Below are 27,512 nucleotides of genomic sequence, written 5' to 3' on the forward strand. Positions count from 1 at the left end.
AAAGGGTTACAAAGTTACCTGATAAATCCCTGTAGAGGAAGGGAGCAGAGCTTGTGTGGGACACCAAACAATTTATCAGAATATTCACATTACCAGTTACTTTGTTATACCTTTTTATTTATGAAGTATTTCAATAAATCTACTTTTATTTAAACATACCAGCTGAAAGGAATCCTTCTTCAGGAACACTTAGTACCTTGAAAAGCCTTAAACTCGACCTACCTACCCAGTAATAGAAACAGTATGTATAAAGGTTTGGAAAGCCTTAAATTTCCTGGTGGCAGCCGGATATACCCTAGTAGAACAAAATAAAGAACACTTTTAAAGGGAAACCAGACCTCCCCAGATAAGGGGTCGTCACAGGCTGCCTGACAGTTATTCTTCATAGCACCATATGAGAGTCTGCTGTGACCAGACCGTGAGGCCACCTTTCATGGTGTCATCCCACCAAGGAAGATTAACTGTCAGGAAGAAAGTTTCCGCTCCATCCGCTGCCCAGAAAATGCTTTTCAGATTAGAAATATTTCAAGTACTCCTAACTAGAGATATAAAATTTCCGGAAATTTTGAAGCTCGGAAAAAACCTGTTTTTTCCCGTTTTTTTCGGGGGAAAATGGAAATTTTTGGAAAAATTGAAAAAATGCTACATTAGCATTTCTTTTATCTTTCCTAGATTGAAAGTCATTCTGTTACTTTAGGAACATAAAATATGACTATGGACATTCTTACTTGGTATGAAATTATCACAACTAGCATATTAAAATATAGTATATCCAAACAATTATTACAAACAGAATACCCACCCACATGCAAAAACAAAACTGAAATCTTTTTCTTTTCTTCTGACAATAGCATCTCCTAAAGGAAGAAATGCATCTTGTTCTTGCATTGGAGAGTTCAGTTTGTAACCTAGGACTTGCTTGTCCTCAGTGCACAGAAATTAGATCAATCTGATACCATATATGAAATGATTTGAAAAATATTTAAATACCTTGTCTTAAAATATTTTATTCATCATGTTAAAATAAAACATTCCATAATCAATTTTTTTCTTTTCTTTTTTAATTTTTCCAATTTTTCGGAAAAAAACAAAAAAGGCTTCCGGAAAAAACCTGAAAAACCTCAGGTTTCCCCCCAAATTTTTCCGTTTTTTTCCAGGCCTTCACATCTCTACTCCTAACCAAGTACGTGTGCTAGCTTGGGCAGATTTAGTTAGGAGAAAGATCAGAGAAACCCACATGACAGGGTCAGGTCCCTTCTTTTAGTAGGTGGGTAGGTAGGCTTTCCCTTGCCATTTCAGATCTGATGTCCGTTTAGCCTCAGCACCTTTCCACAGTACTTTCAGGGTCTCTTGGACCAAAGGTACCAGCAACCTTGCTAGGAAGTTCAGTAGAAGAGAAAATTATGTCCCAGCTGATACACCCCCTAGTGGACTTCCTTGTAGCAATCTTGGCTTCAAGGGCAATGGTCAGTGATAATTGAGAGGAGATACTGCACGGCCATTGGGAAAAGAAAAGCAAATTTGCTATCTATAGAGCCTGTGAGGTGGCTGACCTAGCCCTATGAACAATTACAGCTAATTCCATATTATCCCAGTTTGTTATGGGCTTGATATCTCCTGGTAAAAGTTCCGCAAGGGAAATAAAAATAAAAATTCCAGAAGGGTCTGAATAGACTTTTCCATAGATACTTCTCAATTCTCAGCCAAAACTCTGACAGCAGGAGTGATTTCTAGACAGAGGTTATGGTCTCTTACTGGACTGTCAATCTGCATTTAAGGTCTAATCTGACAACATCATCCTACCAGGATTCATGCTGTTCAAGGATTTTCTAAACAAAGTCCTGGTGGAAATCAAGGACAAAAAGAGCCTCCCAACACCTTCAAAGCAACAGGATCGCAAAATGTTGTTGGACAGGCAGTATTCCTTTTGAGAACAACAGTTGTTAGACTTGCAGTGGGACTTAAAGGATCCAGACTTCATTCACCTGGGTCACACAAGTCTAATTTTCAACAGTGTTCCCATTTCTGATCTTGGGTGTAGTGTTAAGTGCGCCGACTCTAATCTGGGAGTCCTTTTGAGAACAGCAGTTGTTCAACTTGCAGTGGGATTTAAAGGATACAGACTTCATTCACCTGGGTCACACAAGTCTAATTTTCAACAGTGTTCCCATTTCTGATCTTGGGTGTAGTGTTAAGTGCGCGGACTCTAATCTGGGAGAACCGAGTTTGATTCCCCACTCCTCCACTTGCACCTGCTGGATGACCTTGGGTAAGCCATAGATCTTCGACGTGGTCTCTGTTCTTCACACCCATGGGATCTAGTGCACACGCACTGGATTGATCGGTGCTGTAGCAAGCTCTTTTAACAGATTTTCGCGCCCAGAGAGGTGGGCGTGGACATCCCGCCAGTTCCTTCTTACCGCCGTGTTGAGTAGACCTCTTCTTCATCGGTCCAATCGGTTCGCTGTTAGCTTTCGCCTCACAGCTCTTAGGAATTATTTCCAAAGTTTCTTTTACTTTAAAATTTTTGGTTGTTTCTTCTTCAAAAACAGTAAAAAAAATTATTATTATTGCTTTCTGCTGAGGGGGAGTTTACTTCAGGCCTTTGGGCTACCCCCCCCCCAACGTTCCCTCTTCTTTTCTTGTATGGAGAAGAAGTGGGGATTTTTTAATAGGTGCAAGGGTTGCGGTAGCAAACTTGCTCCACCCGACCGTCATACCCTCTGCATTTTTTGCCTCAGAGAGTCTCACCAGCCAGAGTCCTGTCGTCACTGTGCGTGTTTCTCCAACCAAATGGGAAAAAAACGTGCTGCGTGCCTTAAAGCGGCGCTGCTTGAATCGGCCCTTGCTCATGTATCATCGATGGAGGAGAGACCGTCTACATCGACAGCTCCGGCATCGAGACCCGCCTCTGATGTCGACCGCCCGATTCTGAAGCTCCCGACATCGAAGGCACAATCGTCCGCTTCCACGCCAGTCAAAAAGAAGGCTAAGGCAAGTAAGGATCACAAGTCCGCTAAGAAGGGCACCACCAAGCCCTGAAGAAGGGGAAGGAAGTGGTGTCTGCACTGGGTGATGCCCCTAAAGTGCCTCCCGCTCCAACGGCAGTATCGATATTGGAGGCCCAAGTCTCTACACCTATACCAGCCAACAAATATTGGGTTCCCCCATCCCAACAAACGGAGCGTCCTTACTCTGACATCAAAACGGTAGAGCTCCTAAGTCATCAAATGGATTCAGAGCCTTCTCCGTCTCCTTCCCCGTCGTCGACATCAATGGTATCGGAAGCTCCCGACATTGATTTATTATTTTTGTTATTTATTTTATTTTATTACATTTATATCCCGCCCTCCCCGCGCGCGGGCTCAGGGCGGCTTACAGTACACAGGTGTAATACAACACCATAGTTACACCAACAAGGCACACAGTGTGATAAAAATTCAGTTAAAACATTTTAAAACAATTAAATACAATGGGCAACTCCCAAGGATCCAGCGTGACTAACACACTCACTCCCTATTGTACATCCCATTGAGGGGGTATGCTGTCGGTCCGATGTTCAAATGACGATGTTCAAATGATCAGTCAGCCTAACCCAGCGGTGCTGCTTTGCAGGCCCCAGTTGGTGGTGGTGGTGGCAGCGGTGGCTCCTATTCAAAAGCCTGGCGGAAGAGCTCCGTCTTACAGGCCCTGTGGAACTGTACCAGTTTCCACAGGGCCCTGATCTCCTCCGGGAGCTCATTCCACCAGATAGGAGCCGCCACCGAAAACAACCTGGCCTTTGTGGCAGCAAGCCTGGCCTCTTTAGGCGGTGTTGTGACCCCGACCGAAGTGCTCTTTGGGGCTTGTATGGGGAAAGGCGGTCCCTCAGGTATGCTGGACCCTGGCCATGTAGGGCTTTAAAGGTAAGCACCAGCACTTTGAAGCGAATCCAGAATGCTATAGGCAGCCAGTGCAGCGCTTTCAGCACAGGCTGGATGTGGTCCCATTTCGAGACACCAGCATCCAGCCTGGCTGCTGCATTCTGCACCAGCTGCAGCTTCTGAATTTGCGACAAAGGCAGCCCCATGTAGAGAGCGTTGCAGTTGTCTAGCCTCAAGGTAGCCGTCGCATGGATCACTGTGACTAGGTCTTCGCAGCTAAGGAAAGGGACCAACTGCCGCACCAGCCAAAGATGGTAAAAGGCTGCTTTGGCAGTGGCTGCCACCTGGGCCTCCATTGTTAAGGTGGGGTCCAGAAGCACTCCCAAACTCCTAACCTCTGAAGCTGGCACCAAAGGTGCCCCGTCGAAGGCCGGGAGTGGGAGCCCCAATCCCATACCGTTCCGACCCAGACACAGGACCTCCGTGTTCGCCGGGTTCACCTTCAGCCGACTCAGCTTGAGCCATCCAGATACAGCCTGCAACGCCCGGTGAAGATCTTCTGGATCGGAGTCCGACTGACCGCCCAACATCAGATAGAGCTGGGTGTCATCGGCATATTGATGACACCTGAGCCAGTACCTCCGGACAATCTGGGTGAGGGGGCGCATATATATGTTAAATAGCATCGGGGAGAGAACTTCCCCCTGAGGCCCCCCGCATTCAAGCAGGTGCCTCCAGGACCGCTGCTCCCCTAGTTCCACTCTCTGTCCCCGCCCTTGGAGCAAAGCGACCAGCCACCCCTGAATCCCCACATCGGCAAGGCAGTGGGCAAGCAGCTGGTGGTCGACCATATCAAATGCGGCTGACAGGTCGAGCAACAACAGCACCGCCACACCGCCTCAATCCAGATGTCTATGGAGGTCGTCAGTAAGGGCAACCAGCACAGTCTCCCGTTCCGTGCCCAGGGCGAAAGCCGGACTGGGATGGGTCAAAGGTGGAAGTGGCATCTAGAAAGCCCTGCAGCTGTGTCGCCACCACTCTCTCAATCAATTTGCCCAAATAGGGCAAATTGGACACCAGCCGATAGCTGGCCAATTCCACCGGGTCCAGTGCTGGCTTTTTCAAGAGAGGGCAGACCATCGCTTCCTTGAGTGCCTCAGGGAACCACCCCTCTGACAGGGACTTGTTGATAATCTCCCTCAAGGCACCTCGACACCCCTCGTGGCCCGCTTTAATGAGTCAGGAGGGGCACAGATCCAGGCTGCAAGTGGTTGGGTGCACAGATGCAAGCACCCTATCAACTTCCTCCAAGCTGAGTCTGTCAAAACTTTCCAACCCCGGCGAAGCCGCGCAAGGGACCTCAAGTTCGCTTACTATCTCAACTGTGGCGGGGAGGTCGCAGCGGAGCGTCAAGACTTAATCCGTGAAATAGCTCGCAAAAGCTTCATAGCCAATATCCAATTCCCTACTGTTTTGTCTGCCCTGTGGCAGAACTGTCAATGATCGAATTGTCCTAAATAATTGGGCCGGGTGTGAGCTAGCGGACGCAACTCTGGCTGTGTAGAAGTCTCTCTTCGCAGCCTTAAGTGCCATCTCATAGGATCTCATAAACGTCCTATAAGATGCTCTTGTAGCCTCGTCGCGGGCTCGGCGCCACCGTCTCTCTAACCGTCTGAGCTCCTGTTTCATAAGCCGCAGCCCCTGGGTATACCAGGGTGCCAGCTTAGTGCGAGGGTGCAGAGGGTGCTGGGGAGCGATCACATCGATGGCCGTAGAGAATTGGCTATGCCAATCATCCAACAAACCTTCAGGGGGCATCGGATCCCACAGAGCCATCTGAAGCCGCATCGGGTCCATTAGGCTCCGCGGGCGAGCTAAAATCCACTCTCCGCCTAAACAGGTTCGGGGTGGGACATTTACACAAGCCTTCAGGGCATAGTGTTCCACCCATGGTACCTCTATTGTGGTAATCCGGTCCACCGTACTCCCCGCCGCGAAGTTCAAATCGAGCATGTGCCCAGCCTGGTGCGTGGGGGCCGATACCTATTGGGAGAGTCCCAGCGATGCCATGGACGACACCAATCCGTAGCCCGACTCGAGGTCGCATCATCAGCATGGACGTTGAAGTCACCCAAGACTAAAAGCCGAGGGTGCTCCAACGCCCAGCCTGCTACGGCCTCCAGTAGGGACGGCAGACTACTGGCTGGTGCGTTAGGCGGACGGTACACCAGCCAGATCGCCAAACTCTCCTCGGCCTCCAGCACCAGGCTGACACACTCTAAGCCCGCAATCTCCACAACATGGAGCGCCCTGAAGGAGTAAGCCTCTTGTACAAATATCGCCACTTCTCCCCCCGCCCCCTATTCCATGATTGGTGTAGGACCAAAAATCCAGGTGGGGCAAGCTGGGAAAGAGCTACGGTCTCCCCATCCCGCACCCAGGTCTTGGTCACGCAAGCCAGGTCAGCCTGATGTTCTGTAATAAAGTCCCGAAGGACCTGGCATTGCACAACACCAATGTCGGGAGGGGGCCTCCTAATCTTAGCCCCACTGCTGCCATCCTTCGGGATGGGTCTCAGGCTGGAAGGATGCCGAGCCCTTTTGTTTCTCCGCACCCTTTCCTTACTCCGCAGCCTGGACCCACCGCTATACTTCCCACTCCCAAAGAGCATCGGAATCTGCTGTATTGACATTGCTGCCATTGGCCGGCACCGATCCATGTCGGCACCGATATACTTCATGCGACACGCAGCGTCACCCTCCATGTCTGCACAATCAATCTGTCGATAGCGACGACCGAGACTACAAGGATGGCTCTCACAGACGGGCTGCTGCTTTGTCTCCCAGACGTCTGCGGTCCAGAAGTCGCTCCCTAAGAGTTTTCCTGCCCCCCCACCAATGTCATGGGATCAGCGACAGTTGAGGTACCTGTACGGGGCTTATCCACCATTCATGCCGTGGTTGACACTGGCGGGCTATTCCAGTTGGGATCGCTATTTGTCCCACTCTGTTCATAGGTCAAGATCGCCCCACAAGTCGAGACCTTCAGCATCTCTGTCGCGTCCTCCTGTAGTCGATCCTTCCCACCATACTCTGGAACCAAGTCGTCCTCTCAACCCTCCGGTCACTCCAATCCCGGGCATCACTGTCGTCCAAACTAAACCCATAACTTGTCAACAGGACACTTCGGTACAAATACCACAACAAGACTCCTCTGACTTCATAGAAGAGGACTCAGATATGGAGGCTTCTGAAGCTCATACCTCTCCTGACCATACATCTCCAAACCAGGATGTCACTGAGGACTTACCCCTATCCCCATCCGACAACCTTACATCTTACACAGATCTAGTCAAAAGAATGGCCCACTTTTTAGGCCTCTCTGTCGTCCAGCAGCATCCACAGGCAACAGATGCCGTTTGTGATACAGTTCAGTTAGATACCTCTTCCAGCTTGGCATTGCCCATGTCTTCCGTCCTTCTGCTTGCAGCGAAGGCACCATGGCTAAAACCTTTGTCTGCTCCTGTGTCCACAAGGCGACTGGACCATATGTACAGGGTACAAGAGGCAGTTGTCGAATTCCTATTCTCACACCCACAGCCAAACTCTATGGTAATTACATCTTCCTCCAAATCCAAGAGGACGTATTCCGCACCTTCTGACAAGGAAGGAAAGAAATTAGATGCTTTCGGCAGGCGCTTCTACTCCACGGGAGCATTGGGAGTCAAGGCGACTAACTACCTGGCCTGTATGAACAGGTATCTACCCTCTCTGGGAAAGCTTCTCAGAACTACTCAGCCACCCCCCAGATGATAAACTTCAAGCAGCCAGACTTATACAAAAAAAGGCATGGTGTTTGCAAAACAACAGCTCAACACTACTAAACATGTCCTCGAGGCGTCTTCTAGAACGATGGCCTCTGCAATAGCTCTCAGAAGACATTCTTGGCTCCGCAATACTAACCTACTGATAGATAATCGATCTTATGTGTAAGATCTCCCATTCGATGGCCTGGGGCTTTTCAACGCTACCACTGATTCTACTAGATAAAAGCATAAAAGCTTCTTGAGCTCTAGGAGTCTCATCCTCTGCAAAACAACAATACCTTCCTCGCACCTGGTTGAGGTCCTGGCAGAGGCGTACACCAACTCATCATTCTCCAGACACACGATGGAGACCACGAGCGTCTTCAGGAGGCCAAAAACCCGCTTTTCAGAAACCAAAATTCGGTTCAGGGCAGCAAGCTTCCCGCACCAAACAGTCCAAACCCTCCAAGCAGGGTTTTTTACTTCCCTGTCACCGAGTCAGCTCCTACCCGTCTGTTTCCCTTTCTTCACACCTGGCGTCTCATCACCTCGGATGAGTGGGTGCTGTCCATCTTAACCCAAGGCTACAAAATTCAGTTTCACCAGAATCCCAATACTCCGGTCATCTCCACGCCCCCTTCCCCACCTCTCCTCGAGGTGTCCGTCCTTCTGCAGAAGGGAGCCATCGAACAGGTACCACCACACCTCCAAGGGATGGGATTTTATTCCCGATACTTCACAGTCCCGAAGAGAGACGGAGGCGTTCGACCCATATTAGATCTAAGGGAACTGAACCGTTTTGTGACCTACCACCGCTTCCGCATGGTATCCCTACAACAGATCATGCCATTGCTTTGGAGACATGTCTGGATGGCCACCCTCGATCTCCAAGACACACATTTCCACCTTAATATCCACCCCTTCCACCGCCAATACCTACACTTTGCGATTGGTCAACAGCACTACCAATATACGGCCCTTCCATTTGGCCTATCCAGCGCCCCAAGGGTCTTCACAAAGACCATGATTGTGGTTGCAGCTTTCCTCCGTCTCCAGTGAGTTTCCATCTACCCGTTTATAGACGATTGGCTTCTGGTAGCGCCGTCCAAGAATGCCCTGGTCTCAAACATCACAGAGACTCTGGCTCTACTGGAGAATCTGGGCCTACAAGTCAATCGACAAAAGTCTCGCTTGTATCCGGTCCAGAGAATACAATACATCGGCGCAATACTGGATTCAATGACATGCATGGCTTACCTGCCACACGACAGGGCAGCAGATACCATTTCCCTAGCCACCGTGTCCAACCCTCCGTCACTGCCTTCCAAATTCAGAGGCTATTAGGTCTGATGGCTGCAACTATGTCAGTTCTCATCTTCGCCACACTCAAAATGCATCCTTTACAACTCTGGTACATCCACAACTATGACCAGTTGGAAAACGCACACAATGTCATCCTATTCCCTCTTCCCAGCATACAGGACTCTTTACTTTGGTGGACTGTCCCTTCAAATATCCTTCAAGGAGCGCCCTTCCACCCTCCATCACTCGAGGTCACCATTACGATGGATGCTTCCCTGACGGGATGGGGTGCACACTCCATGGACCTCTCTGTTGGAGACAAGTGGAACACACAGATGAGGAAGCGACACATAAACTTTCTAGAACTCCTCGCTATACAACACGCTGTCACCAGTTTCCTCCCTTTAATCAAGGGAAAATGTGTCATGGTCCTCACGGACAATACTACTGCACTTTCCTATGTCAACATACAAGGAGGCACTGTTTCCCTACGACTCTGCACCCTCGCCATTCAGCTGTGGGAGTTTTGCTTCGCCAACAACATATTCCTCGTAGCCACTCACATTCCAGGACGCATGAACGTGCAGGCAGACCATCTAAGTCAAGCAGGACTCAGCCTTCACGAGTGGGGAATAAACCCAACATACCTCCTCCCACTCTTCCACAAGTGGGGAGTTCCCTAAGTCGATGTCTTTGCAAACAGAAACAACAAAAAGTGTCCTCTGTTCTGCAGTCGAGGAGGCAAGGACCCACAATCTCTAGGAGACGGTCTCCTTTACCCTTGGTCCTCAGGACTTCTTTACCTGTTCCCCCCCTTACCTCTGCTTCTGAGAGTGGTCCGCAAAATTCTCAAAGACGTTGTGGACTGTATCTTAATAACCCCATGGTGGCCGAGATAATCTTGGTTTTCAACGGTCCTGGAGTTATCACAGGGGATATACCATCTGTTCCCTCCGGCTCAGGACCTTCTCATTCTCTCCGACTCCCCCGTCCTACATCACGACATACCGCAATTGAAACTGACGGCACGGCAGATAACATCACTGGCTTCTCCTCCCGCGTAGTAAACGTCCTCTTTAATTCCAGAAAGCCTACTACGCGGCAAGACAGATGTTTCCACATATTTGAAAAGGGTCCTAGGTTTGCAGAAAATGTGTAGTCTAAAAATCAAACCCTGCACTGGGGGTTTAAAAGAAATCAAAATGAAAAAGAGCACATGTCGCTTTAAGCAACAGATTCCCTCAGTGTCTGTTGCTAGGCAGCCACAGATTCCAGACTTGTTTCTGCCAGTAAAAGTGAGGGAGATGAGGCGAGGTCCTTTCCAGGCCTAATTTACCCTTTGAGGGAGGACTTATTTGAGGCAGACCTGGCCAGAGTTGCCAGCTTCAGGTTGGGAAATTCCTGGAGATTTTGTGGTGGAGTGTGGGGTGGGTGAGGTTTGGAGAGCAGAGAAGCCTCAGACGGATATAATGCCATAGATTCCACCCTCCAAAGCAGCCGTTTTCTCCAGGGGGGCAGTTCTCTGTCATCTGGAGTTCAGTTGTAATTCTTGGAGATCTCCAGGTCTGACCTGGAGGCTGGCAGACCTAGGCCTGGCAGTAACCTGTGGGTGACTTGATACCACCTGACTTGAACAACACAACTAGGCTTAGCTGGTTGCTGCTGTTCACCAGCAGCTACCCTATGAAAACCAGTATGGCATAGCAGTTAGAGCTTCAGAGTAGGGTCTGGGAGACAAAGCTCGAACCTTATCTTGTTGTTAAAACTCTGTGAACTTGGACTAGTTGCATACTTTCAGCCTAGCCTATCTCACAGGATTGTTGTAAGGATAAAAAGCAGGTGAGGTGAATAATGTAAACTGCTTTGGTCCCCACTATGGAGAAAGGTGGGATGAACATGAAGTCAAGAGAGCCAGTTTGGTATAGTGGTTAAGGGCAGCGGACTCTAATCTGGAAAACCAGGTTTGATTCCCCACTCCTCCACATGCAGCCAGCTGGGTAACCTTGGGTCCGTCACAGTTCTGTCAGAGCTCTCTCAGCCCCACCTACCTTGCAGGGTGTCTGTTGGAAGCGGAAGGTAAGGAGATTGTAAGCCGCTCTGAGATTTCTAAGTGAAGGGTAGGGTATAAATCCTCCTCCTTCCTGAAAATGGATGGTAGATAAAAGGTAGGTTGGTGAATGGCTGAGAAGGAGAGGATGAGACAGGGGAAGGGGAGAGGGTATAAAGGTTGTCCGATGGAAGGTGGGAAGAGAAGGAAAAGCCAAGAGAGTAAGGAACTTGAGAAGAAACTGATTGAGAGGTTAAAAAACAACAGAGAGAAGTGAGAGGAAGGGGGGGGGAAGGGAACAAGTAGTGAGAGTAAGTCACACACAAGCCTACACCATGCTCTCCCTATCAAGACAGGAAAGGAACTGAGGTTTGGGTGTTCCCACTCCACAGGAAGAGGAAGAAATTGAGTTCCTGTCTCCCTGATTTAATGCTTGGAAACACCCACTATGTCCTCTGCCTCAGAGGGAGAAGTTTATGTATTTGTGTGTATGTCTGTAGCTACCATGCTGGACAGAAGAAGGGGAGAAAAGTTTGTAGTCAAAAAAGAACTGTGCACATTTTTAACCTTAACACAGTAACTTTGAGGACAGACCCATCCTTCTTCCTGAATGTGATCTCTACTTTTCACAGGTCAGAAAGAGTTAATTCTCAATTTTTGTCTCAAATCCCAGAGAACATAAATGCCAGGAGGAGTATGTTAGGACAACCACATTAAAGCAGTGTCATTCAAACAGCAACCATACAGCATTTGGAATTATTTTTGTGTTTTTTATAAGCCAGGAGCCCAGGACTACCAACCCCAGACAGCTCAGCAAATGCATTGTTATGGTCTACAGATCATTGTGCCATCCTCTTTCTGTGGGAATGATCTATTCATCATTCTCAGGAGCCGCCACCAGTGTTCCATCTAAAATGAGTCAGTGTGAGCTAGCTCACAGTTTTTTAGCCTCTGGCTCACATATTTTTATCTTAGCTCAGGAAGGCTGGCTCCAGAGCAAACTAATTTATGCAGCAGCCGAATCACCCGCTCACAACTTTAACGCCGGCAGCTCAAAAAGTAGAATTTTTGCTCACAAGACTCTACAGCTTAGAGGGAGCATTGGCCTCCACATGTCTTTTCACTGGTTCTCCCATAGAGAACATTTGTAGAGTAGCAACTTGGGCATCACTATCTCCATCTCAGGCATTACAAAACTGTGATGCCTTTGCTTCTGCTTATACAATCTTTGACAGGTGAATTTTGCAGTAGGTCATTCAAAGCTCTGTGATGTGGAGGGGAGGCCTCCCCGTCCAACGTGTCAAAGAGCTATAATACATCCTTTTCCTGGAACTAACCAAGAAAGGGAAGTTGGCCTTGACTTGGATAGCCCAAGCAAGCCTGATCTTGTCATATCTTGGAAGCTAAGCAGGGCTGACCTTGGCAAGTATTTGGATGGGAAACCTCCAAAGGATACCATGGCTGCGAGGCAGAGGCAGGCTATCAAGCTACTTCTCTGAACATTCTCCATGCCCCACTAAGAGTCACCCGAGGTCGCCATGACTTCCAGGCATGGGCATACACATGCGCACGTGCATGCACACACACACACGTGCAAAAATACTGAAAAGAAAGTTGGACTTGCCATGAAATCACCTTCTGTTTAATAATACAACACAGGCAGACCATTCCCACGTGGACTCAAATTCGTACTGTGGCAGGAAGACAAAGCTTGTGTTTGCAGTGGACCTGTAGCATAGAGCAGGGATTTCCTGGGGTATAATTGTGTGTGTTGTTTTTTTCAGAGAAGTCCTTAGGTCTTACAGACCTCTTCCACGCAGCACTACAGTTGGAAGTCTGTCAGTTGTATGTTTTTTTTAGACTTGAAGTTTAGGGTAATTTGTTAAGCTATGAGTGATCTCCAGTCTGACCAGGGAACAAAGTTCTTTTGGGCCCTGCCTACTGAATTAGTGGAATTAACGCTTTCTTGGCTATTGTCATGTTTCTAAACAAATGGAATTTCACCGTATGTCAAACTTCATGTCTTGACTAATCAGTTTTTGAAAGATCAGTAGCTTCCAATAGGGGTGTGTGCTCAGTATATACCAAGCTGGCTAATGAAATAGCCATGCCGGAATAAAACCCAATATTATTCAGCTCTTATTTGGGCACAGCTAGAAGGCATTTAAAGAGATTCAACTTGGTGCAATTCAGCAAGTGAACTCAGTAGACATTTAAAGAGACCATGGTCTCTTTAAATGCCTTTTTTCTCTGTTGGTTTCAATAGAGGATGGAGGCACCTTCTTTGGGGGGCCCACAGAATTGAACTCCCTGGTCCATCTTTAAAAAAAACTTGGACGGTTTATGTTTTTTTTTTAGAAGAGGCACCAGCACTAATGCTGCAAATATGGTGCCTCTGCCTCAAAAAACAGCCCCCCCCAGCCCCAAATAACCCGATCCATTCTTTATTATACCTTATGGGGATGGTTGGATAAATTCGGGTTTCCCAAATATTTACCCAAATCTCAATACAATACCAGTATTGGTAGTTGGCAGTATTCAGAATACCAATATTTTCCAGGTCCAACAGACCCCAATTTGGGGGGGGGGGGGATGATTTATTTTTGTACACTCCTAGCTTCCAGTTCTAAACTATCATGTTTACCTCAATGGACTTCTGGAGGTTTGAATGGACTGAAGCAAGCTTCTCTCCTTTTTCATATAGTGTGATGTGCTGAGTACAAGTCGCCACTCTTCCTGAAAATGTCTTTTTGAAAGTCAAAATTCCCATGTTTGCCTCTGAGCTCACTTATGCCATTGAAACGTTTCACCAACTGTAGATATTCATTACTGCTCCACTCACCTCTTCCTGTGAACACTAACTTTCCTCCAGTTTGCCAGCATGCACTAAAAACTAGGTTTTACTTTTAAGTTGTTAAACTGACCCCTTTGATCTAATGCTCAATTTGAAGAGTTCCAGTGTAAAAATATGAAATGAACCTGCTAGAAGTATTTGTTAGAAAATCACCACTATTATTCTGTGGTCACTGGAAAGTGTAGTCTAGCTTATGACTTTCATATCTTAAAATTATTAGCTTGCGTTGTTGCAGTTTTAAAGTTGATATGTGCACTGTAGATGTAAATCATTCAGCTTAAGACAGAACTCATAACATACTGGGGAGATTTACAGAATATGATTTTTGAATTGGACTTCTTAAGAGTATAAATGTGTGGCGCTCGTAGAGTTTCTCTCTTGTTGGACAGAGATGTGATGCAGTTTTTGATTGGTATTAGTTGGTGTAGGGTAGCAGTATTTATAACACAGTCATAGTTGGCTTTTAGAGTCTAATGAATGGAAGTCCACTGTGTAAGACTGCAGCTTTTTGTATGCAAGAAAGACGCATCTGTGTTATAACAAGAGAAGACCAATTTAGACAAATGCTGAAGTTAGCCTGATGTTCTGTAATAAAGTCCCGAAAGACCTGGCATTGCACAACACCAATGTCCTGCATTTAAAAGGAAGGACTTATTTTCTAGCTTGAGTAAATATTTGTACAAATAAACTTTTCTTTTCAGCAGCTCATCAGGATTGCTATCACACTACCAACTTGGCTGAGAATTCTGTTCCTCTTGCCCAACAAGGCTGCATGTTGAGGACAGGGAGGCAGATGAGCAGTCCAGACGCAACTGTTTGTCTTTAAAGTAGTGCTAGTAGTGCTAGAGGATTAGGAATAAAAAATAAAAGGTGTAGCAGAGGGGAATGGTTGCTAACCCAAGCAGGAATTTGGCTAAGAACTGATTAGTATGAAAACATAAAGGAGATCAAGTATAAAAAAGAGGAGCAAGCAACAGCATTTATTACAGCTGTTTTGTCTCAAATCAGTTTATATATGAATTCTTTAAAATGTGGCTTTTTCTGTGCTAATCTTTTGCTTGAGGCTGGCACAGTGAAAAGGTCTAATTTTAATATTTCTCCCCTCCTCCCTTGTGCTTCATGTGATATGGGTGAAATTCAGCTTTCCACTTGCCCAGGAAGAGTAGACTTATAATTATCCTTTGTGTGATGTACAAATGCATACAGATAAACTGTATACTAATCATTTAGTGGCATTTCTGTTTCTCCTTTTTGTAAGCATTTACAGCTCAGTGTAATTTCATGTCATCATCTTTCCTTTTACTATTTTTAAAAAATGAAAAGAATTTTATTGCCATTCTCTTCAGCGTAAAACATGAAGAACAGCACAGATTAAACTGCTTTTCTTATTCTGGTTTAAAATAAATTACTATCTCCGTAATTTAGAGTACGTGGCTGATATTGGAAAAGTACAACAAAACAGAAAATACGTGATTTTTTGCCAAAAGCATATACCAGTATACAATACTTACCTAGCTGTCCCAGGCTAACACTGACATTAAGGGGTAATAACTATATATAATTTACCTTTTTTGTATACAAGAATAAAAAAAACAAGATCTACAGGTATACCTAAGGAATAAATTAAAGCCAGTTGATTTTCAAGTAGCTATATGTCTATCGTCATTTATCCAAAAAGATATTTTACCTGGCAGTTCTAGTGGTGGTATATAAATATAGTAGGTGTTGTTGTTCAGTCACACAGTCGAGTCCGACTCTTCGCGACCCCATGGACCAGATCCCGCCAGGTATATATAGTAGGTATATCCACAGAAATTGCAGATTAATTCCAGAGCTGCAAACACTTATTATGGTAGATAAATCTTACGGTCTATTCATTAAGAAGGGTGTGATGTCCACCTGCACAAATTTTATTATTGCTGCTTAATTTGGTTTTAGGATGAATGAGGCATTGTGCTTGTGACAAGGAATAGTTGTAAGAAAGGCCCTTCCTTTTCAAGGGAGTCCACAGTTCACATCAGAATACCGCTTCTGCCCTTCATTTGTTTTGTCTGTATTTTTATATATTGGAGGCATATACAAAAATCAGAATTGAAGGGAAACTATAATTGATCACATGATTATATCTGTGGATTCCTTATGACAGTGTTGCCCAGTCTGTAGAGTGGATCTCAAAAGTGGGTTGCAAAGCCTCTGGAAGTGGGTCACAGGCTGGCCCTCCCTCATGCCTGGTGCATCACTCTCTCCTCTTCATCTTTGCCACCTTCTCACTCTCTTTGTGAGAAGAAGCAGCAAAAAAAGGCGCTCTCTGGTAACTAGTAACTTTATGGTAGTAGTGGCTTGAAGGAGGTGGGAGAAAGGCTGGAGAGCTGGCAGGAGCTGTTCAGAATGTGGATAAGTGCAAGGAGAAGAGAAAGAGAGATGTGTGCATATGGGCTTGATCTTGGTGCTGCTCCTTCAGGAACCCAACCTTTTGCCGAGCCCCCCTCACTGCCCTCTCCCTGCTGTGGGAAATGTACTGCACTGAGCCCCTCACTGCGAGCCCCTGCCAATATCTGCACACACGTCCTTAACCTCAGGGGGAGCTTTGTGAATTCTCAACCCTTTGTTATAATTTCTTTCCCCCACATGTGTCATGTTTCATGTATGGTCTTGGTTGCTCTATTGGAAGACCTCATCATCTCCATGATGTAAAGAGCACATCATAATATTGTCCCTCGAGGAAGCAGATGATAGGGAAAATGTTCGGCAATAAACTGAACAAAAAGGGAGGCACTGAATACAAAAGCAAAATCAAAAAAGAAGTAAAACGCCAAGAAAAACAAAAACAAGGCATGTCTTCACAGTTGCTCGCAAACTACTGAACCAACCACCAAACCAGTCATTCCACCAGTGGCCATCTGATACGTTACTTTATGTGTCAAATCCTTCAGATCTTTAATACGACTCCCAATAGATCTGGAATGATCACCAAGATTCAGGCAACACATCCCTTCGAAGTCCTCACAGCCACGATTAGCACGTAAAAGGAGATAGTCAATGGCCATACGATTTTGCATAGTAGCTTTCTCAGTAGCTTGCAAATCTCGTAGCATTTCTCCTAAAGCTTGAGAAGTATCCTTTATACTGAGAAGCAATAAACAGGCTATAACATTTAAATTCCTGGAAGTCAAAACTGTCAATCCAGGAACTCCAACCAGAGAACCTGCCAAGGCTACAGTCTCACTTAAAGAGAGTAAATGAGCATGAGGATCACAATTCTCATCTAAGTGTACAAGGTCCCGTTTCTCCCTGACAATTTTTGAATGTCTCCTCCAGGGTACTAAAAGAGGCATAAGCCTACCAAAGTTACAAGGTCCACCATCAACATAAGCTGGTATATAAGAATAAGCCACTCGGCTACAAAGAAGAAACTATCCGGTGGGCAAAATAGAATGCCATGTTCCTGACACCCTGAGAAAGTAACACACACCTGGGCAGGGAGCACATGTATAAGCTGAACAGTAAGTGTGTTCTCATCCAGGATAGGTGTAAAATTCCCCCATGAGTAAATGGAACTGTGGATAGTATTGTCTTGTAAATACCTAAAAGTAGTAGGAATCCCACATAAACATGAAGTAAAAACATCTTTGGCATCCAGACTATTATGAAGGCAAAAGGCCAGAAACTTCAGACGGTATGCCAAATTTAACCAAACATTGTGTGAGTAATCCCATTCAAATGAATGTGGGTGTACCTGGAGAACAAAAACATTGGAAAAGGAAAACAAAAGGAATCTAAAATAAGTCCATTCCATCTTCCCAATTTACAACAGGATTACACCAAGTAGATAAGTCAGGATAGCTTTGAAAATCAATTGGTGACCTATCAAGTCTCAGGACACCCCTCGGAGTTAGATACAGGGCACACCAACAGTAGAAACACTCATATCCCCGGTCACCCCACCATTCCTGTCCATGTGTAGTACTGATGTCTAGAAAAGAGTCTGTATCCCAATTAGTGGGATAAAAATCAAAAATATCACAGGGAGCTTCCTCACAAACAGAATAAGGATTAAGAGAGTCCCTCACCTCTATTTTCCAAGTTCCCTTATAGCTCTCCCAAACACCATAACCATGAACAAGATATATTTCACCCTAAAATTCCAACCATCAACAGGGTAATGTTTGTAATGCCAAGTGCACTGCAAAAGAACTCCGTTCCAGTTCCGTATCAAACTCCACTCACACTTAGCATGTGGACATAAAACAACAGTACGTAGAAGCTGTTCCCCACCAATCCGAGCACCCGGTCTCCAAAAATTGATCCAAAAATATAGGAAACACTCCTCCCTTGTCATGTTAACCTCATCTTGAGGGGAAGCAAGCGTCCCTGCCTGAGCAGCCTCTGTTTTAATTACTTTTGAGCTTCAAAGGACCCTTGGGGCATACAAATGTCAAAAGGACAGGAAGGTGGAAATAAATGATTCGAAAAGAAAACCGGAAGATCTATAGGAATAAACCAAAATCCTTCCCTCACCCACCAGCCCCAAAGATAGTTATACCTCGCTTCACCCCCGTCAAAATGATAGAAAAGATGAATTACACCACTGTCATACTGCACCTAGTAACTAGTGACTATTGGAAGGTGTAGAATAGCATCACCAATCACCAATCAATCGAGAAAACCTCCCTCTCGCATGCAAACAAAATTCACTCTACCAAAAAGGATGCCAATCTCTTCCCCCGCCCAAAGTACAATAAAGATAAATAAGGAGAGAATAAGGAACACGAGTCTGAATTAAGGGTGCTGAAACAGAGTTTGGAGACTGTCGAAAGGTTCTGCACTCCAGGATGTGTCTCTATCTGGTTCTGGGGACCCCTCAACGCAGTGATGGCTGTCTTCAGGCTCTTGCACGTGGCCCTCTCCAGCAGCTAGGACATTGGCTATCCCGTCATCATCTGATGATGCTCCTCCTCCGCCCCGTCAGGACCACCTGGCACCTCATCTGGATCAGGAATCCGTTTCACCCTGGTATGATTCACCCAACCGTCAGGAGCCGTAGTTTTCACAGCACTATCCGAAATCAGGAGCACCTGGACTGGACCCTTCCACCACGGAAAGACAAGAGTGCAGGGCAGACACACGCTCAGCAATTTCAGCCGTTACCTCCTTCCTTCCCAGATCTGTCAAAGGATAGGGCTGCCCATACACTAACTCAAAAGGGGATAAGCCTAATCTACCCCGTGCGGCAACCCTAATCCGTGTTAGGGCTATAGGGAGCATGTCTAGCCATTTTGAGGAAGTCTCCATACAAAGTTTAGTCAAAGTCGTCTTTAAGGTTCTGTTCAAACGTTCTACTTGTCCACTCGACTGGGGTCTTAATGCAGAATTAGGTTTTTTACTTAATATTTATTTTATTTTTTGTAATGGATATAACCGTATTAAAGAGGGTGAACAAAAATAGTTTATTTAAATAATTTAAAATATATATTATTAATTTAATGAAAATATGAAGTAATACTTTCTAAAAAAGATGATGGCTGTTAAGTCTAACTTTTTTCTCCTTATTAGGGAAAATCTTTTGATATTGTAATAGTAAAAATAAGTATATAAAGTGATTTTCTTTTCCCCCCTCTTCCTGTCTTATACCACAATTTATACCAAGGTTAAAAAATTCATTGAGGATCAAATCTGGAAGAAATGAAGGTTATAACTCCGCCTAATGGAGGAGGGGGAAAGGTTGGTGTTTCAAAATAAAAACGTTTTGGATAACTTAGTGAAACTACCCTCCTAAAGAAATATAGTTTCTAGCTAGGGTGCTGGTTTGAAGGTCACGCCCAGGTTTCTAGAATCTTACCCTATTCTACATAGGGTTCAATTGTTAATAGTTAGTGTGATTGTTAGTATTGGTAATTAGAGATCTTGAAGAAATATTGACAGAGCAGTGAGTGCTCTAAAATTGTTGTATTAAGTGAGGACTGTTTTTAAGTATAGTTGTTGGGTGGGAAATAGTTTTATATATTTTATTGGCAGTAGGCTGCAAGGTTATTATACTTAAGAAAGTAACCTATATCTATATTGCTTAGTCTGGTACAAAAGTAAATGTTTTAATGTCTCAGGGATACTATTTTGCAACTTGGAATGCTAGAAGACTTAACAACAAAATAAAAGCGAGAAGAACTGATAATTTCTGAGCAAAAGAACATGCTGACATACTTTGTATACAAGAAACACATTTGAAAACAAAAGATGGTCCTTTATTAAAATCAAAGTGGTTTGCCCAACAATTCCATGCGGCAGGCTCCTCAAAATCTAGGGGAGCCACCATTTTAATATCTAAAAATGTACCCTTTCAATGCCAGCTAATTAAGAAAGACCCAAGAGGGAGATACATTTTTGTGGCTGGAACGTTGGATGGCAACCCATTTACTATAGCGTCAATATATGCCCCAAACATAGACCAGACTATTTTCCTTTCTGATACTATGCAATTACTTCTAGACTTTAAACAAGGAGAAATATTGCTCGGAGGTGATTTTAACTATATAGTGGACCCCTTTTGGGATAAAACTCACAAGACTAATACATAAAGAAAGAACTGTAAAAATTTTGAATTTGAAAATATTTTTAACTTTTATAACCTGTGTGACATTTGGCGAACATGTAACTCCGAAATGAGACAATATACCTATTACTCTTCTAGGCATGCATGCATAGATTATCTGCTGATGTCTAAAAATTTTGTTAATCAAATTTCAACGGCTGATATTGGAACATGTTCACTGTCCAACCATGCTTGGGTATCTTGCAAATTACAACAGCAACAAAATGATGGTAAAGGATACAAATGGAATTTAAATAAACTTTTATTGCAAAATGAAGAAATATGTAATGAGTTAAAAGTATCAATTAAGGAATATTTTAATTTTAATTCTAACTGCGAGACAACACAGTCCAACTTATGGGATGCATTTAAGGCAGTCAATAGGGGCTGTCTGATTGCCTTGTCTTCCTCCTTAAAACAAAACAGACAAAAAGTAATTACTGAATTGCAGTCAAATATTAAAATATTGGAATTAAAGCATATGAAATATGGAGGCAAGAAACGCTTAAAGAAATTAAATCAAGAAAGGAAAAAGTTAGAATTAATGGAAACATCTAAAGTGCAAAAACAGTTAATGTTTTTAAAACAAATATGTAGTTAAAACTCCAAAATCTATAAAATTGCTTAAATATAGAACAGCTCAAAAATCTTCTTTGTCATTGATCTACGCAATAAAGAATTTGGAAGGTTCAGTAATGGTGGCATCTAAAGACATAAACTCAGTTTTTACAAACTTCTATAAACACCTTTATACACTCTCCTTTCCAAGGGAAGATAGAATACAAAAATATCTTGATTCTATAAAATATCAAAATAAATTATCTCTTGAACACAGGAAATTACTAGATCAACCAATAACTCTAAAGGAAATTTCAGATGCTCTATCAAAAATGAAAAACAATAAATCCCCTGGATGGGATGGTATCCCTGTCGAATTTTATAAACGTTTTAAATCGCAAATAGAACAACATTTTAAAAATAGTTCTAATTCAGTATTAACAACAGGAATAATGCCTAAATCTTGGGCAGAAGCCAGAGTAGCCAGAGTAATAGTGAACCCTAAACCTGGTAAAGATACGTTGCTCCCATCATCATATCGTCCTATATCTGTTTTGAATCATGATTTTAAAATACTGTCAACAGTTCTAGCCAATCGTTTGAATCATTTAATAACTCATTACATACATAAAGATCAAGCTGGCTTTATGCTGGGAAGGACAATAGCAGATAATATTAGGAAAACAATCAATATTATTGAATTCTGTAGAAATAAATAAACAGCAATTTTATCAGTGGACGCTGAAAAAGCATTTGACCGGGTTGAACATCAGTATTTACAAAAATTGCTTTCATATATGAATTTTGGCCCATCTTTCCTTAATGCAATTAAAGCGATTTACCAAAACTTTATAGCACAAATCTCAGTAAATAATTACAGGGCAGATGATATTCAGTTAACTAGAGGTACACGTCAAGGGTGTCCCCAGCCCCAGTGGTTAGAATAGTAAAAGTACCTGCATCAGTGATAAAATAGTTATAAAGGTAAAGGTTCCCTTGCTCAAAAGCCAATCGAGCGAGTCTAGGGTTGCGGTGCTCATCTCCGTTTCAAAGTCGAAGAGCCAACGCTGTTACCTTCCCACCGAAGTGGTACCTATTTATCTACTTGCAATTTCTTGCTTTCGAACTGCTAGGTTGGCAGGAGCTGGAACTAGAGACGGGAGCTCACTCTGTCATGCGGTAACTTGGGTCTTGAACTACTGAACTACTGACCTTCCACAGCCTGCAGTTCAGCGTCTTAACCACTTGAGCCACCGCAGCGCAATAGTTATTTAGAGCCCTAAAAAGCATTTTAGCAAAAGAACAATACTGATTAAAACAATGTAAAATCAGCCAAATCACTAATGTCTGAGAGGACCAGAACATCATCTGCTGCAAGAAATATATAAAAGTAGATAAGGCTTTGTAACATTCATATCTAACTCTTCATCCAAGGAATTAAGGATGTACATAGGGGTGGGTACATTTTATCCAGTCGATTGTTCTGTGAGGGAAGCTAGAATGAGGAATAATTTCCAGAACAAAGCCACCCTGTGAGCTTCATAGTGGACCAAAAATTTAAAATCAATCAATCTAATTTATTGCGGCAGGAGCCAGTAAAAAATTTAAAATCTGGTCTTCATTCTGATGTTTTCTCTACTGTATTTCATTGGCTCTCATGATTTTGTTAACTATGAATCCTAAGACTGTGTGCTAAGAACTAAATCCTATGACCATTCAGGAAGGGAGCCTGGTACTCTTGATAAAATATAGATTTAAGTAGTAGTTGAGGTGGAAATCTTAGTCCTGGCACCAAAAAAGCATTCACTGATCTCTGCTTTCCCCCCTGTACTTGTTGCAGATAACTTCCTCATAGTTACAGCTTAGAGATATGTAGAACTGAGGATAAGAAAAGACTGCCTACGCTCACTTCAGATGGCATTTGGGACCATGTCTTTTATGAATGATTTACATTTTCCTTTCACTCTTTTCTAGTGATTCACTTTGTGCAAACTATCTTGCTTCTAGACTGCTTATTCAAGTTATATTTAATTTCTGTAGGAGTTGCTTATAGGAGAGAACTTGAGCATGGAAAAAACTGTTGCTTTAATTTCTGTAGGAGTTGCTTATAGGAGAAACAAGTTTTTTCCATGCTCAAGTTCTCAACTTACCTTCATGTGTAAGCACTTGTTGCTAAAAGTTTATCTAGAACAATTTTGGACCCATCCTATTTAATAATAGAAAATAGCTCTAGTCTTTTGTGTAAATACTTACATTGCTCTCAGTTTGTCAGTGTAACCTGCATAGGTTAGTTGCAACTTGCTATAACAGAAGTAACTTTTGTGGTGCTAAGAACATGAGATGTGTTTGGAAATATTTCTACTTTTTTGTACCAACAAAGGCTTAATATAAATTTCTTACAACTACAGATGAGCTCATTCTGAGTGTGTCCAAGGATTGTGCTGCTTTGTCTGTAACTTTTGAAGATCTGTGTTCCAGAGATTTACAAGTCTACAGGGTACAATTCTGAGGATACTTACTGGAAAGCAAATCCTGTTGAACTTAGTGAAGTTCACTTTGAAATAAACATGTTTAGCATGGGGTGGTTGGTTAATGAGCATTGTTTTCGTTATGTTCAACTTTAAATTTGTCGTGTTGGAGGGTGGGTGTCAATAAAGTATAAGAACCGAAACTTTGCTCCAAAGTCTGCATTCATCAACCTCAAATAATTATGCTTTTCATTCATTAACATTGTTACCAATGTATTTAGTTTTAAATACCTATCAACAAATTGTTATATGTGATCCATGAAAGGTTTTTGTTTGTTTTTTGAAAAGGTTTTTTTGGTGAATTGTCAGTATTTTTACAATTCCTATAATATTTCTTTAGTCTCAAGGAAAGATTTATGACTGGATTTTTAAAAGCAAATTAATGAGCCGTTATAATGTACTCTGTATAATTGTTGAAGTTAATGTAATTTAACAGATTTACAGGAGAAGGAACATTAAATACGTAAAGTGAGTAGGCTTTGATATGAGGGGAGGGAGTTGTAGCATGGGAAGTATAATGTCTCTAAATGTGACTACTACAACATGAGCCCAACTGGTACATATATTATATTATTTTGCCTTCTCGTTCGGTTTTCTTTTTTCTTCTGTGGTTATGAAAAACAAGATTGACTCCCACCAAACACTAATTTCTTTTTTTTATCCAACCTTGGTTGTGTCAATCCCCCTCCCCTTTCTTCTTTTCAGATATATCTGCTGTATGAGTCCGTTTAATTTTAACCATTGAGCTGAACTTCGAGATTCAAATTCAGAACACAAGATGGAAAGTTTAGGAGTGTTTGGGGATAAACCATGCCAGTCATTTTATAGGACTTCTTAAATCGTACTGAAGTGTACATGTTTTCATCTATAACTACTAAATAAATCTTAAGTGTTAACCTGTGTCCTTTATCCATAGGTGCTGGACAGTTTGCTAGCACAGTATGGTACAGTGGAGAACTGTGAGCAAGGTAGCACTCAAATTTAAAATGATTTTAGTTTTTTAAAAGGAGTGAACAGAGAACAAAGAGTAATTTTCTTCTTCTCTTCCAGTGAATACTGACACAGAGACTGCAGTAGTAAACGTAACCTATGCCAATAAGGACCAGGCCAGGCAGTAAGTACTTATCAAGCACAATTTTAGCATTTGCTTCAAAATACTATGTTCTTTTTTGTTAAAACTAGATTTAGTTGGCATAGGAAGTAATCTTCTGCTGTTCATCTTAATCTTCTGCAATGCTTGCTTAGTGGCTTCTTTTTCTACTTGTAAAACAATAATTGAAACACTAGAGAGTTATAAATTCAAAACTGTGAACCAAGGACATATGTTGAATTGCTTACAATCATTTGTTTGGTTGAATGACAATTATGTTGAAGTGGATGGAAATATTTATTGGCAACTGTGGGTATCAGAGAAGTTCCTTGAAAAAAAAGCAAAAATAAATCTAATTGCTTTCATTTCACCCAGGTCTTCCAGTCCAATATTTTTCTTAGCCTTTTTTACAATGAAAATTGTTGCATAATCTGAATATACAAATTGTTCACTGTCTGTCTTGTCCCATTCCAAGACATCTAATATAAAGCATGTAATATAAAATACATATTAAAACATAAATCTTTTACCAAGACAGATTAAAGTTAGCCCTGTGTTGTTTTAATTGTGGCTATTAAATGTTAACCCAAACAAGGCTTCTGGTCAGGGTTCAAGCTTTGGCAGTGTTTAGTTCTCTAGTAGCGGGGCAGGCACTGAGAACACCTCTGTGTGTGCCCTTGTTTTTTAAATATGTACATGGTATGTGACAAGAGTGTTCTTTACTTATCTTCAGAGTCATAGTGACATGTAGACAGTCTCTGGTATATAAGACTGTAGGTATTTAAAGCTTTATAAGGAAGACCAATAACTTGACATTCGTCCAGAATCTAACAGTATAGATCCGGGGTGTCAAACATGCGGCCCGGGGACCGGATCAGGTCCCCAGAGGGCTTCTATCAGGCTCGCAAGGGACTGGCTGTCTCCTGCTTCTTCCTCCAGTTCTGCTGCTGCTGTTGCATCATAGCTTGCTTTCCCAGACTCTCTCAATCACTTAGGAGAGATAGATAGGCAAGCTTCTGCTCTCTGCACTGGGCTGAGGCTCCTCTCCCTCCCAGATTGCTACAGTGCAGACATTTTGATGCAATAATTCAGAGCAGCAAGTGTCAGAGACTGTTAAATAAACAAAATATTGCAAGAATGCTAATGTTTCAGGCACGTTTTTATTTTAAGTAAAAAAAAATCTTTGTGTTTGTGTCCTTTATAAAGTTTATATCTCCGCTACCTTGCATTACATTTTATGACACACATGACCCGGCCTGACAAAGTCCAATTTATGTCAAATCCGGCCCTCCATAACAAATGAGTTCGACACCCCTGGTATAGATGCTTCAGCTCAGGTGTAATGTGTTATTGTGTGTACTGTGTTACATTAGTCCTGTTTCAGGATTATGAACAAAAATGGCTGGGTCTGACCAACAGATTACAAAAAAGTAGAAATGTTGAAAAGACAGTCTTGGTCAACATTGCAGTTTATAGTTTCTCACATGACGTTGGATTAAAAAATGTTCCAAGGGTTTAGATTTGCCAAAGACAATTTAGCAGGGTATATAATAGGCATTATATTAGCCCTCCCCTTCCCCATCCTGTCTAACTCTGCAGATTAGCTGATCATCATTAGTCTTGTCTAGATGGTGTTAACTCAACCACATACAATGTCCAACTATGGCCAGCCATGTATTGAGCAAGCATGAGGTGAAGAAAGACAGTGGAGAGAGATAAGTGTCATTAGAACAGGGGCGTAGCTAGAAAATTTTGGTTGGTGGGGGATTGGGAAATCCTGTGGGGCACAAATGAAATGCTCAACCAGTAGGTTTTTTTTAAAAAGCAACTAACGGGAGAGACATCTATGCAAGAAACTTGAAGGGAGGAGGGGAGGTGAGGATAAGAGTTGAACAGAAGACTTCTTGATTTTCTGACTCAGGGGCTTAAGAATAAGCAACCCCTCCCTTTCAGTAGCTCTCTGGCAGCCTTGCAAAGCCAGTGGGCACTGAAGAGGAGGGGGAGAGAAAGAGGGGGAGCACAGAAGGAGGAGGCGGGCGCCTGGTTGCTGCTTCTGCCACCACTACTATTGCTAAGTGCCTTGTCGCATTCATGCTAGGTGCAATTAATATTTGGGGGGAAGGCAGCTAACATGCACTCCAGCCATGCAGCCTCTGCCTCCATACTCATTGCTGGGCTGGCAGTTAAAGCCATGGCTGGGGGCAGCAGTAGTTGTGGACCTGGACCATGAGTGATAGGGCACGTGCCCCACCGTGGCTACGTGCCTGCATTAGAGCATGGTACAATCAAATCAAGGGAAGAAATCCTCCAATCAAGGGGGGGAAAAAACAAATAAGAACCTCTAAACAGAGGGCAGGCAATTACAACAAGAGTTATTATGTAGATAAATTATATAGTAATTAAAACTGTATAACAAATATCACAACAAATTTGTGCAAAACAAAGCCATCCAAATGTAGTCACAAAAAATAATAAAATTAATACCATATAAGTAATTTATGCCCTGGCTTGGATAGCCCAGGCTAGCCTGATCTCATCAAATCTTAGAAGCTAAGCAGGTCATCCCTGGCTTGTATTTGAATGGGTTGACCCCCAAGAAATTCCAAGATCATGACGGGGAGGCAGGCAATAGAAAACCCCCTCTGAACATCTCTTGCCTTGCAAACTCCACAGGGTCACCATAAGTCAGGTGTGACTTGATGGTAAAAAGACAGCAATGAACAATGAATAAGAAAAAAACCAACATTTGTACTTAGAAATAGAGAACAACAAAAAGAACACAAATATCAACATAGTACAAAAATACATCCTGGGTATGACTCATTTAAAATCTCTCTCTCCTCTTTTTCCTCTCAATTTTAATGTGTATATATAGAAAG

The 27,512-nt window shown here is 43.2% G+C and overlaps 1 protein-coding gene across 5 annotated transcripts in view; it reads left to right on the top strand.

The window, feature by feature from the left end:
- The window catches only part of IGF2BP3 (insulin like growth factor 2 mRNA binding protein 3), a 138,867-nt gene that overhangs the window by 50,916 nt on the left and 60,439 nt on the right, over positions 1 to 27,512 (top strand). For all 5 annotated transcript variants that reach the window (XM_015418861.1, XM_015418862.1, XM_015418864.1 and 2 more), the window contains exons 4-5: positions 24,460 to 24,511; positions 24,594 to 24,657. In XM_015418861.1, coding sequence (XP_015274347.1) covers positions 24,460 to 24,511; positions 24,594 to 24,657 — 116 coding nt within the window. The remainder of the gene's footprint in view (positions 1 to 24,459; positions 24,512 to 24,593; positions 24,658 to 27,512) is intronic.

This window comes from Gekko japonicus, unplaced genomic scaffold (genome assembly GCF_001447785.1).
Source record: "Gekko japonicus isolate JY-2015 unplaced genomic scaffold, Gekko_japonicus_V1.1 scaffold1729, whole genome shotgun sequence".
NCBI classification, from domain to species: domain Eukaryota; kingdom Metazoa; phylum Chordata; class Lepidosauria; order Squamata; family Gekkonidae; genus Gekko; species Gekko japonicus.